At 32.7% G+C, this 12,692-nt stretch overlaps 1 protein-coding gene across 1 annotated transcript; it reads left to right on the top strand.

The window, feature by feature from the left end:
* Positions 1-9,427: 9,427 nt before the first annotated feature.
* LOC145693962 (uncharacterized) lies at positions 9,428-12,457 on the top strand. Its single transcript, XM_081770123.1, has 2 exons — positions 9,428-9,838; positions 12,277-12,457. Exons 1-2 carry the CDS (start codon positions 9,494-9,496, stop codon positions 12,289-12,291), a joined length of 360 nt encoding a protein of 119 aa, XP_081626249.1. The 5' UTR covers positions 9,428-9,493; the 3' UTR covers positions 12,292-12,457.
* The last annotated feature ends 235 nt before the right edge of the window (positions 12,458-12,692 follow it).

The raw sequence follows: 12,692 nt of genomic DNA on the forward strand, positions 1-12,692 counted from the left end.
TTTGGTGGTCCTAATTTGGACTAAATTTGTTTGATGCGTTCGTAATTGAAATAACGGACCTAGAATAAGTTCGAAGACCTAGTTTTCGTCAAAATAGTTTATAATGGAAGATACGCTCCCAACGTTTGGGGATGAAACTTCTGATTTTAAAGCGTAAGTGATTTGGAAAGTTTTATACAAGGTGCATTAAGTGATGCAATAATATATGCGGTAACTACTTATGATCCGTTGTTAAAACGAATGAATAAGTACATTTATGGACACTAAAAATAGTGCGTATGAAGTGTTGATAAATAAGTTTTCATTGACTTGAAAGAAAGTACTCAGAAACTACGAAATCTTTTTTTTTTTCATTTTTGAGACAAAGACAAGCAAAGTACCTCTGAAGTTTTTTAAATGAAACTACAAATTCATATTTGTTTTTTTTTCTTTCTTCGCTTTGATATGTATTTATTCGAACTGAATCTTGTATATATATATATATATATATATATATATATATATATATATATAATGTTGATTTTTTCTTTTTCTCTCTTTCTTCTCGTTGGTAATGTAATCAAATTCTTAATGTATCTAGGAAGAGAAATGTATTATTTGATATTATTGACAAATAACGTTTTTCGTGCATGTCTATGAACAATTTTTTTTAACAATTCATGTATCTATAATTTCCTCCTGTTCTATCAAATTAAATTGTTATTAATGGATGTAATAAATGTTCATAAAATGTAGTTAGATTAGTTTGCTTTAGCCAGACGAAAACCTAATAGATACATTGTCCCGTGTGAGTGTGTGTGTGACAGTAGTAGATCTAGTTTTAAGTCATAATGCTGATATGAACTTTATTGTACTAATTCTCATAATATATGTTCCATCGTCTGTGATAAACAGTGACTAACAATTCACTAAAACTGAATACTAATTTAACCTAAGTCGGCTCTAGCGGAGAAGCAAAAAGAACATAGACAGCCGGAACCAACTATCATCTTGGCAGAATTTAGAAATCCATAATCTTCAAAGAATAGGTGTTACTATATTATTATTATTATTATTATTATTATTATTATTATTATTATTATTATTTTCTTTTTCTTTTCTCTTCAGCCAAATTAAACGAGCGATCGACTTCATGATTTATACGTCAAGTACTGAACACTACTTAAGAACTTTTGGAAATAATGAATAAACCTTCAAGTTAAATTTTCTCGTCTATCTCGGAGCTCGATTGGGATAACCCAGTAGTTGTGGTTAACTGTATCTGGATCTGAATTGTGTGAGTCAACATGTGCCTATCTCTGATCACCTTAGTACCAAATCCTTACCGGATAGCACTTGGAAACAATCTCAATTCGCTAATCATTCGCTTTCCTTTACTGTATTTCTCAAGAATATCCCGTAACAGTTTTCTTCTTTTCTTACCTTCTTACTTTCCCTCTTTTCCTCTCCTTCTATCCCATCTTCCTCCGCTTTCCTTACCCTTTTTTTTCTATTTTGAATAAAACTGAAAAGAGGGTCGTGACTGGGAATTGTATTTATAATAAACACGGTCATTTATTTTGTTTTAATTTTTCTTCTGAAGTCCGATATAAAAGTTTACTCATTTTGGTTGAACTTTGTATGTTCTAAAGTAACTAGTTAAATTTACCTCAGTACATTAATAAACATAAGCTGATAGTTTTATGTTTATCCCCTCAAGGGATGAAGGGTTCCTACTCAAAACTAGCTTCCCAACATTACTCCACTACATAGTAGCAGCCCTCTTTGCAGCATGCAAGGGATTTTTTTTCTTTTGAAGTGAGTATTTTAAATGGCAGAAGTGAGTATTTTAAATGGCAGAAGTGAGTATTTTAAATGGCAGAAGTGAGTATTTTAAAACAGAATTTTACAACAGCCTAATTACTCTCTTACGCAAACATAGTTCTTGGTACATTTGCAGGGTTAGGAAAGATCCCAGTTTGAAGTCTACAAGTAGTAAACCTCAAAATACAAAATAATTTATTTGAAACGCCAATATTCGTAGCAAAAGATATAAATCCTGATTTGTTATTAGGAAGCGCGTTTATAAGGAAATTGTACTAATTGTTTTTATTTAGCAACGATTTAATGGTATATGTAGTGACACGCTATTACATGCGATAGGCGACACTTTCTAAACCCTTTGCGAAAAACGACTGGAAGCTTTCGAAATGGCGGTGTGGAGTAGAATGGAACGAATTTTTTGGGTCAATCGGAAAACGAATGAGAAGGTGTTAGAAATGGTAGGGGAGAAAAACAACAATTTTAGATATTATTAAGAAGAGGAAGAGAAACTGGTTGGGACATTGAATAGGAAGAAACTGTATCACGAGGGACGTGCTAGAGGATATGGTGGCAGGAAAGAGAAGGAGAGGGCGAAGGAGACAACAATTAATGGACGATATCAAAACAGAAAAATCGTACGTGAAGAAGAAGAAGTTAGTGGAAGACCGTGGAGCATGGAAACTTCTCAGTTGCAGCAAGTGGCATGCCACTAATGGCAGAATACCTACGATGATGTGGATGATGATGATACTAGATAACAGTTTTGCAAAATTTGTTGGCTGTTTTGAATATCCTTTCAGGTGTATCCTGAACAAGAATAAGAAAAGCATTTTTTTCCTGCTAAGATTTGCGGCATTATAAACTTTCAAAATAATATCACGTTGCGCAAGCTTTTTCTGTATTAACTATTGAATTGAAAGTTCGTATTTAAACTTTGGACTGTAGTACACTTAACCTTATAAATGAATAGAAAAATCGAACGTCACGCTCACCGTTTAATAACTTCGAATTGCAATACACATGTCAATAAGGAAATGGCCTTGTGCAGCATTTCTTCAATGAATGATTTTTAAAATAGTGAAACACTGTTTTCAACAGTACTCAATATTATCAGTTTATCTCATTGACGAGAAATTTAAAATCATTGTGAAAAAAAAAACACACATTCAGATTATCCTTCGGAAACTTTAACTCTTAAGCAGAGTGTTTTCCACTTACAGCTACCACTTTTATAAATGCTATCCACTTCAGTTAAAAAATTAGATCACATATGCACTTTTCTTGTTTTATACAAATAATCAACAATACCATTCAATCGTATTCTGTTCAATATAGAAATAAACAACGAGCTTGTGTTGCCCTACTTGATAGCGTTAATTTTACTAGACTATTACAATCATGAATAATAATAAATAATAATAAGGAAGGAATAAGGAATTTACTAATGTTTTGTTATTTTTTCAAGGTAGCGTTAATAATTCATTAATTTGCTATCTGAATTAAATAATCACTACAATTAAAATTTTAGCCATGCTTCATATATATAGGGGAGAGGTGGGGAATGGCGATCACCTAAGAAATATGTGTTATTACGTAGTTTCATTTGCAAAATATATTGCAACAAATTTGTAAATACGTACTCCAATCCTTCTACAATAAGTGTGTAAAATAAAAAGAGGATCATTCTTTCAGTTCGGGAAGAGGATGGAAGAAACTCAAATTGCTACTTTGGTCGCCATTCCCATCATATGTAGGGAATGGCGATCACAGTACAAACTTAATAAACACACATAGTTTCATAGGCAGTTCAAGTGAGTGTGCGTTTCTTTCTTCTTTTTTTTTCTACACTGCGCCTTCGAAAGACTGAGAAACGTCAACTGAATGATTTATTGACATTTTTTCAAAGACACGTCACAGATATATATATGTGATAAGTTCACAACAATAGAGTCAGCATGCACCCACGATCCACAAAGGTTACACTGATACCAAAGTTTCAGTGTTTGACTCAAGTAGGCGTATTACCTATCTTAGATCTAGACTTTTATAATTTTGCCTGGAGAAGTATTCCAAATGTTTGTTAGGAATGGCGATCACCATGTTGATAAACCGATCACGTTGATCGGCATTCCCAACATTGCGTCATTTTGAAAATTGAGCTGGTTATACTGTAAAACGTAGTTCATTTGAAATATAACTATGTGTCGTGCATTAGATGTAAATATAACTTTTTATGAATCTTAATAACGTCAAGATCTTACAACTTAAAATTGTACATATCGTGAGTTGAAATGCGCTTGCTACGGCCTCTTCAGTATCAGCCTTTGCATCAAAAGAATTTGGTGCATTTGCTCTTAATATTTCCTGAATTTGGTCAGCTGCCGGCTTTGCCCCCAAACCACCGCGTTTGATCGGCCTACGACCTCCCACGTTTTAAACCCACAATTCTACCGATCTTCCAGTTTCTTTTCCTATTTAAACTATCTGAACGATAAGATTTTGTATCCCAAGAAAACGTCCATTTAAATAACATGGGAACTTCTTTATCCCCGCTTTGGACCCTTTAAAAATTAAGAATATTCACTTTTGGCAATTTTCCTGTGGGCTCGTCCCGGAAGGGTACAATCATGCCAAATTTCATTATTTCAATCCTACCAGAAGTGCCTAAACATTTTGGGTTGTAGCTGTCACATACAAATAACACGGGAAAGATTTTTCAGTTCCCCATAAAACCACTCTAAAGTTGGAAACATTTATTTTTGGTGATTTTGTTAAATAAACCTATGGAAAACGTCATACCGAATTTCAAGTTTTTGTTCCAATTCCAAGTACCTAAAACATGAGATTATAGGTTTTAAAAAAAAAAGTCCTTTTAAATGACATGGGGAATTTCTTCATTCCCCTTTAGACCCCCTAAAAATTAAAAATATTCACTTTTGTTAATAAAGGCTTTGCTTGTTTTGGGAGGGGTTTTGCTAATTTTATAACTGGAAATGTGAAAATTCTTCATTAAAAAATGCAATAAAATTTCGGTGAGTGCTTAAACCGTGAAGCCATCCCCTTAAATATGCCACTGTATAGAATACAATATTAAATATCTTGCTTTGATTCAAATGAAGTTTCTTCTAAGGATTAACATTTCGAGTGAAGTCATCACCACATGATGCATTAATTAAATGCAATATTGCACTTACTTTAAAGTGGGAAATGCAAATAACAGTTATCCAAGAAATTTGACAGCTAAAAGTAAAAATGTACTTTCTTTTCCTCCCCCTCCATTTTGAAATATGCAGGAAATGAAAACAGCAATTGAGGAGAAAACTCCCCTCATCCCCCCTGCAAACCCCATACAGAAGAAAACATGAACTGCTCTTCAACATATTTGTAGTGGAGCTAAATTGGAATACTAGTTTATCGGGCCTACCCTACTTGTGGGATTACGCTTCGCGGCTGCAACTTACCATAATAGCTTAGCTTGATATTCGATAAAATAATTTGTAGTCAGGGCCTTCTCTACCATATGTACAACACACACATTTACACGGGGTGGGAAGTTTCGAAGGGCTGCAAAATCTGTCATAACTATATTATTTAAAAAATATATTTTTTGTTAAAAACAGACCTCATGGTGATGGTAGTTAAATTTACTAACTAAGCTGAACTTATATTTGAATACTACATTCATAAATCATGTTTAGGTTGCATTAGTTTAAGGTCATATGGACAGTGTTAAGCAAATTGTCAAACAAATTCCAGTATGAATTCCTTGATTGTTATCAAGTACAAGAACTCAATTCGCAAATAGTAGCGAACATTTGTTTCATTTAGTTAGTTATTATAGTTTTGATATGAAAACTAGTCTTGTCTTCATCACAAACAAGTTCACATCACTGAATTTCGAAATAAGATTTTTTTAATTTTTTTAAAAGATGTAGAAGGAAATCCAGGACATATAGATGAAAGAACTAGTTACACTGGAATTGCAAACAGATATATTGAGATTGGAGCTCGATATTGAATTCTATAAAAAGGATTACCATCTTTCTTATGCAGATGTGTTGGCTTTATCCATCACTAATACTGTAGGTTATTATTTAGAGAGAAAAAGACACAACAAGGTTGTAGTGTTTAGGCCTTTTTGAGTGGAGAGCCCTTTCTTTAACTTTCGTTGTTCATGATAGGGTAGCATACTTAAAATCGTAGCTTTTGAGATTTGTTCTTTTTGGAGAAAGGGAAGGGGCAAATGCCATTGCACGGGGGCGACAAATTGCCTAGTGCTGGGCCTGTTTGTAGTTGGTACTTGTCTACGTTCAACATATTCTTCACTTCTATCAGTTTAAAATTTTATCTTGCCTTTTACTTGGTATATTGTATTGAATGAAGCTGTTTTACTTCGTTTTTTCTTTTACTTGAATGTGATGGACATTAACTACAATATTGAATGATTTATAGTTAATGCCCCTTCTCATCATGTTATCGTGACTGAGACAAACAGTCCAACACTCCAGCTGACGTGCACATTAATCCATAAGTAATCAATCGGTTTTATGCAGAGTCGTTTTGACGTATGATTGCGACATACTAAAGTCCTGACTACTGCAGGAAACATGTTAGTCGAACTTTTCAGCATGACACTAATCACGCGTCAGAACGACTCTAGATAAGGCCCTTTATTTATAAAGATAGTATTTAGCGTTTAGCGGGAAAAATGTCAAAGATGATTCACCTCATATTGCTTCAGTGACTGAAATTCGAGCAATATATATCACAGTCTTTTTGATCAAGTTGATTAAAATTGAAGGCAATCTATATAACAGTCTATTTGATCAGGTTGCTAAGGCATGTGGTAACGGATTTTAATTCCTCTGGAGGAGCTTCCTATGAATAAAAAGACGAGTATTGGTTCAAATCCCAAATTTGATCCTTGCATACTATCTACTGCAGCATGATGAAAAGAGACATTAACTATTAACCAAACTAGACTTTCCTTCTTCTTGAGTACTTCAATTTCCATTCAGATTCTTGCAATTACTTCATAGTCGCACTTTAGGTCGTTACAAGTAACTATCTACGTATCATCTGTTTTATTTTCTCCCCTCCTACTTCCATTCTGACACCTACCGCTTCGTTCCTAATTGATCATCGTTTTTGTCTTCCAAAATGCTTATTTTTATCTCATATTCTTTGCAACCTTTCCACAAGCTCTCTAGAACCTTATAAACCTTCTTTTCAGATTCATCAATAGCGCTTCATTGCCTGCACATCGTACACGTCTAACCATTTTGCCTTCTCCAGAAATACCATGTTCATAATGGAGATTCTTTAGTAGCTAATAGAAATAAAGTTTGCAAGATACAACATTCCTTTCGAACTCCTTTTCAAATGAACTACCTCCTGTCATTTCTTCCTCTGTTCTAGCATTTACTTGCTGGTTCATTATGAGTCTTCAGCCTTTCCATTCCAAATTTTTCTTCTTTAGAACTCTCATCAACAATTTTTCTCTTCACCTTTTTAAAAGGCCTTTTCTAGATCAAAATAGCTAACATATACCTCTCTCTATTTCTACAAAACCCTTCCACCAATACTTTTAATAGTCCAATTGCATGTTATAGCTATGCGCAACACAGAATCCTAAAGTTTTTGTCCTCAATCTCTTGAATATTCTTCCACACAATCTTTTGTTCAGTATCCGAAGCATATTTCTAATATAAGATAAGAAATTAATAGTTCTGTGGTCCTCACATCTCTCTGAGTTCTATTTATTAGCCAAGGGTGATATCATCTCTTCAGAAAATATTTTGCCCACCCTCTCGTTTTATATATATTTTTACAGTGTAGGAACAATTATTTCTTGTCGTTTTCTCATATATTCTGAATAAATTCGATATATGCAGAGTGTATCAAAAACGATTTTAAAACTTTGAAAACTCATATTGATCTATTTATTTACTTTACAGATATGGTTTTTGGTGCCATTTTGCAGCATAGTATGTCAATTGTTTTTACCTTATACCTAAAGAGGTTCAATGTAGCTTCCATTGGTGATGCCGCAGACTTCCTATTTGAACTTGATTTCTATCCAGACACAAAATTCCTTACGAACAGTTCTATCAGTGCCTTTCAATTCTTACACCATGTTTTGTTTGTATGGTTTGAGATGCAAACGTTTTCTCAACACACGCCAAACTGTCATGAGTGGGACGCCCAGCTGTCGGGAAGCACGCCGGTTTGATTTTGTAGGACAGTTCACAAATTTTTGTCTCACTTGCTCTACAACGTCTTCAGACGCACGGGGACAACCTCTGAAGATTTGCTGTATCTTACTGAACATCCAGTTTCAATAAAATACTTATGCCACTGGTAAATAGCGGGCGTACTGGGAGGATCTTGACCATACTTTGTACGAAAATTACGTTGCAGAGTTGTCGCAGGCTTGGATTCCTCAAACTAAAACATAGCTAGCACGCTCGCAACCAATACAGACAGCCAACTTTGCTGCAACTGCCGCTAACACTTGCGGTGTCTTGTTTCTGAACTAGTGTACTATGTGAGTCAAAACTAGATGTATTTTGCTTCAAAATGATATCAAAACCATGTCTGTAAGGTAAATGAATAAATCAATATGAATTTCCAAAGTTCTACAGTTCTTTTTGATTCATCCTGTATATTTACATCTACGTTGCCTTTCCACTCCTGATCTAGGATATATTCTATTCAAACTCATCCAGAAGTATAATAAAACGGCTCAGGCGATTTTCTTCATATTTTACAAATAAATATTCATTAGTAACCTGACAGTATGACGTAACCCATCTGTCCTGAAAATATCTACGAGAGGTAATTTACTCTTGGAAAAGAGTTTTATTCGGACGATATTTCAGTAACAAGTCAGGCGATTTCCTTTGCATTTCATAAATAAATATTTCATTTATAATCTGAGAATATGGCAGAACTCATTTGTATTCAGCCAAGTGAACTTTGTGGTGGACAAACACCGTGTGCGTGGGTTTCCTCGGGGTCCTCCCGTTCCTCCTACTTTCTTCATTCCACCATTCCATTCACAACTCATCATCACCGTCTCCTTTAGCCTAAGCGGCATAGCCGTGGAAACCGTAAAGATTTCATTTCATTTTTTATTTGTATTGAAAAATATCTACGAAGGGTAGTTTATCCTTACGAGTGAGTTTTCCTCTAAAAATTTTCTTAAAAAATGAATCAAAATGGCAATTTTGTTCAAATGTCATAAATAAATATTTATTAATTAAAAACAAATAAGTGTAGTCAATTACACTAAAAAGTATTGACAAAATTAGAAATCTACCAAAGTTCTCTATAAACGTTATCGCAAAAGCAAAATAAGGAAAATAAGGTTCTATTGATTATTATAACTTCTCTTCAGGTAGCAATTTTCCTCGTTTTTGATTCCTTTTATAAAATTGTTCTAACATGAATGACAAACAAGTGAATGGAAGTGAAGTACTCTTTGTATCTTGAGTATCATTATTTTATTTCATTCAAGATTCTGATGGGGTAATCTATTACAATCTTTTTATCAACATATATCCACTTCAACTGTTCTATATAAATTCTACACAGAATCTGCTGAACAATCAGAATACAATTCTACTTCTTTTAGTACACTTAATCCACGGTTGGGTACTTTTCATAGTAAGAGTTAATAATTATTAAGATGAAGGCTGTCCTAGCTGTAGCTTTGACATTAGTTTCAGTATCAATTGTTTGTGGTTTTCCACAGTTTCGAGATAGCTTAGAACTGGGAAATCCAAATAACGCAACGACGATATTAGTAGATGACGAAGTGAAAACTAGTTTTGCAGTAATAGGACAGACGGTGGTACAAAGATATCCCGCAAGTGAATTATCCTTTTTCAATACTCCAATAACATACATCAGAGCTACAGACAGACATACTCTAAGCGGTACAGCAGCAGTAGTAGATGGTGGTGTTGGTGAAAAATACGTAAAAATAAAGTTCACTTGCCTAGCTGCTTGTTCTATTGACTTTGCTGTAGAGGTAAATATATTTGAGTAATCGTATAATTAATTATTTAAAGATATTTTATGAAATAAACATTTATAACAAAAAATTAATTTGAAATTCTTAAACAAATTGTTTTTCTTTAGATACATTTTACACTTGTCCTATTTTCATTCATATTAATACAATAGCTCAAAACATTAACTTATCGATGATTAATATACATATCTACAAAATCAGGTGAAATATATAAATTCAATGAACTGCAATACATAAAAATTAGAAATATAGAAAAAAATCCTTTCATTTTTTGATACATAATTGTACTCCTTATAATATTTATTTTTTAATTTGCCATGTGTAAATTTCTTGACATAAATGTAAATAGTTTTATATACTATAATCAAAATAAAAAAAACTAATATTATTCTATAGCTCTAAAGTAAAGAAAGTGTATCATGTACTTCATTTATTTAGGGAGGAAGATTAAATTCGTCCCTTTCAGATTCTACATATGTATCATTTATTCTAATGTTTGGTTAGAGTAGCTAAGAATTACAATGGATATCGTCAGTTAATATGTTATTTTTCTTGAGCTGAAATAAATCATCTACTAGGTAATTTGTGGAGAAGTATGTGACAGCTAAGTCAGCCATGTTAATATTACCTTGTAAGAACTCTTTCCTATGTCTTTCTCGTCTCTAACTTTCCAATTATTTTCATTTCTATTTTGCTTTCTCCTTCTTTTTTCTTATTTTCTGGCATTATTTCTTATTTTCTGGCATTTCCTTTTGGGATTTAGGAAAGTATTAGTCATTTATTAAGTAAACTAATTGTGTTGTACAAATCCGTCATTATAATCCAAGTGAAAGCGTCTTATTTCCAGATTATTTTTTTAGTTACGATTCCTTGTTGCAAACTACGAACAAATATTGAAACAGTAAAAGGAAAATAATAAAATTAGTAAGGTTCTTTCTATATACAAATATAACTCATTAGTAGCATTTCCTCCTCTTCTAATTGAATGCTGTAAGTAATGTTTTGTCATTACAAATACGTACTTCAGATGCATCAACACTATTATGATATTGCTATACTACAATCGAAACACTAGAAAAACTACCTCATCAATTCAAATTAAAACTAAATCCTACGTAGATTGAGAATATCCAGAGCATCATGTTACAGCTACAAATAAGATTCGGGATATTTTAGTAGCATTCGGTTTCACTTAGTATATCATTATTATGAGACTTAAAAGCATTAGCTTTTTAGCTTTTTCTTTCCAACACCACCACTCAAAATTAGGTTTTGAGTATACGAACATATTTATAATGTTTCTCTCATGAAACCTCAGTTTGAAAATTACTTGTGTAATATTAGTACGTGGTAATACTACTTCAAAAATATTACGTTTATTTAAGATCCGAGAGAAAAGATATTCATAAACTCAAACATTATAAAAGTTTAGTCCTTTATTTAAGTTTCGTCGGCTTAGGTTAATCTTCCTTCGTTCCCTATATGACACAATATTGAGTAAATTACGAGTCATACTGCAACAAACGCTTGTACTCATTCGTAATCTCATTTGAGCTAATATGTATCGTTACTGAACTATCGTTTCTGTGTATTTATTAATTTAAACATGAATTCACGTGTTCAAGGACTACACCAATTATCATTTATAGACATTTATTTCATTGATTAATATATACAATTAACAAGTATGTTCTATTAGCTAAAGGAGGCAACAATAAGTATAAGAAGATTTTTGGTGAAGTAATTAATCATAAGAATTGTTAGATATAGTACCAGAAAGAAAATGAACATAGTTTACAGATTAAGTTTCTATGTCGTAACATTCAATTTAGTGGGAAATTCAGGTTATTTTTACTTCCGGAAATGTTTTCTCTCCGGTAAAGTTCCTCGTGTACCTCGGAACACATTCCTTATAGTTTCCACGAAGGTCCTGAACATAAGAAATTAGCAATCTAATATCAAATAGCCGTTCTTTCATATTATTTTTTTAAACATGATAACATTTGCTTCAGATAGTCATTGCTGATGCAACTGTGAGGACGAGTTTTATTCAGACTGGAAATAAATACTCATGCACATTAAAATATTAAATAAAGTGATTGCGAGCACTGTATTCTTATGCTTATACGTATGACGTATTACGGACTGTAAAGAACACTAAAACTTGGATGAGTGTATTCGTATACAAATTGTTCAGTGCGTTAAATATACTGACTTCATTCTTGTGTAATAATTCAGTAATATATGTTAGATAGTATTATAAGGTATTGAATCTTGTAATATTAGTTAACACTATTCCTTCGTCATCAAGGATCATTCAAATAATTGGTAATAAAACAATAGGAAAGTAGTAAACTCTTTTGGAGATGGTTTAGATTGGATGCATATTTTCTACTAATAAAATCTAAATATTTACTTTTATTTTTTTATTGCAGATTTATTCGCCTTAAGAACCAGATTTCACTTCCGTTAGCAGCAAAGGATCGCTGAAGTAATGATTGTCATCAGACAGAACATAGCTTTTGATCATTGAAATAGTTTGTGAAACACTAATGTTATTTTACATATTTATTGTATTAATTATGTCTTATTAATAAACGTAAATGTTATTTTTCACTATGAATTCTTTTCACAACCTAGTTAATGCTTGCAAGGGTACACAACGAGGATACGCTTTTCAAGACACAGCTAAACATAAGACAGTAAATCAAAACTTTTAGAACTGTACAGAGCGATGCTTATCAAAGTAACTGTCGCAGTTACAATATTTTCATTTGGACCTTTTCATAAGATTTTCAATAAATTCACAATAAAATTACGTAGGCATATGTGAACATGGTTCAAATTAACA

Source organism: Thermobia domestica, chromosome 9 (genome assembly GCF_964235325.1).
Source record: "Thermobia domestica chromosome 9, izTheDome1.hap1.1, whole genome shotgun sequence".
NCBI lineage: Eukaryota > Metazoa > Arthropoda > Insecta > Zygentoma > Lepismatidae > Thermobia > Thermobia domestica.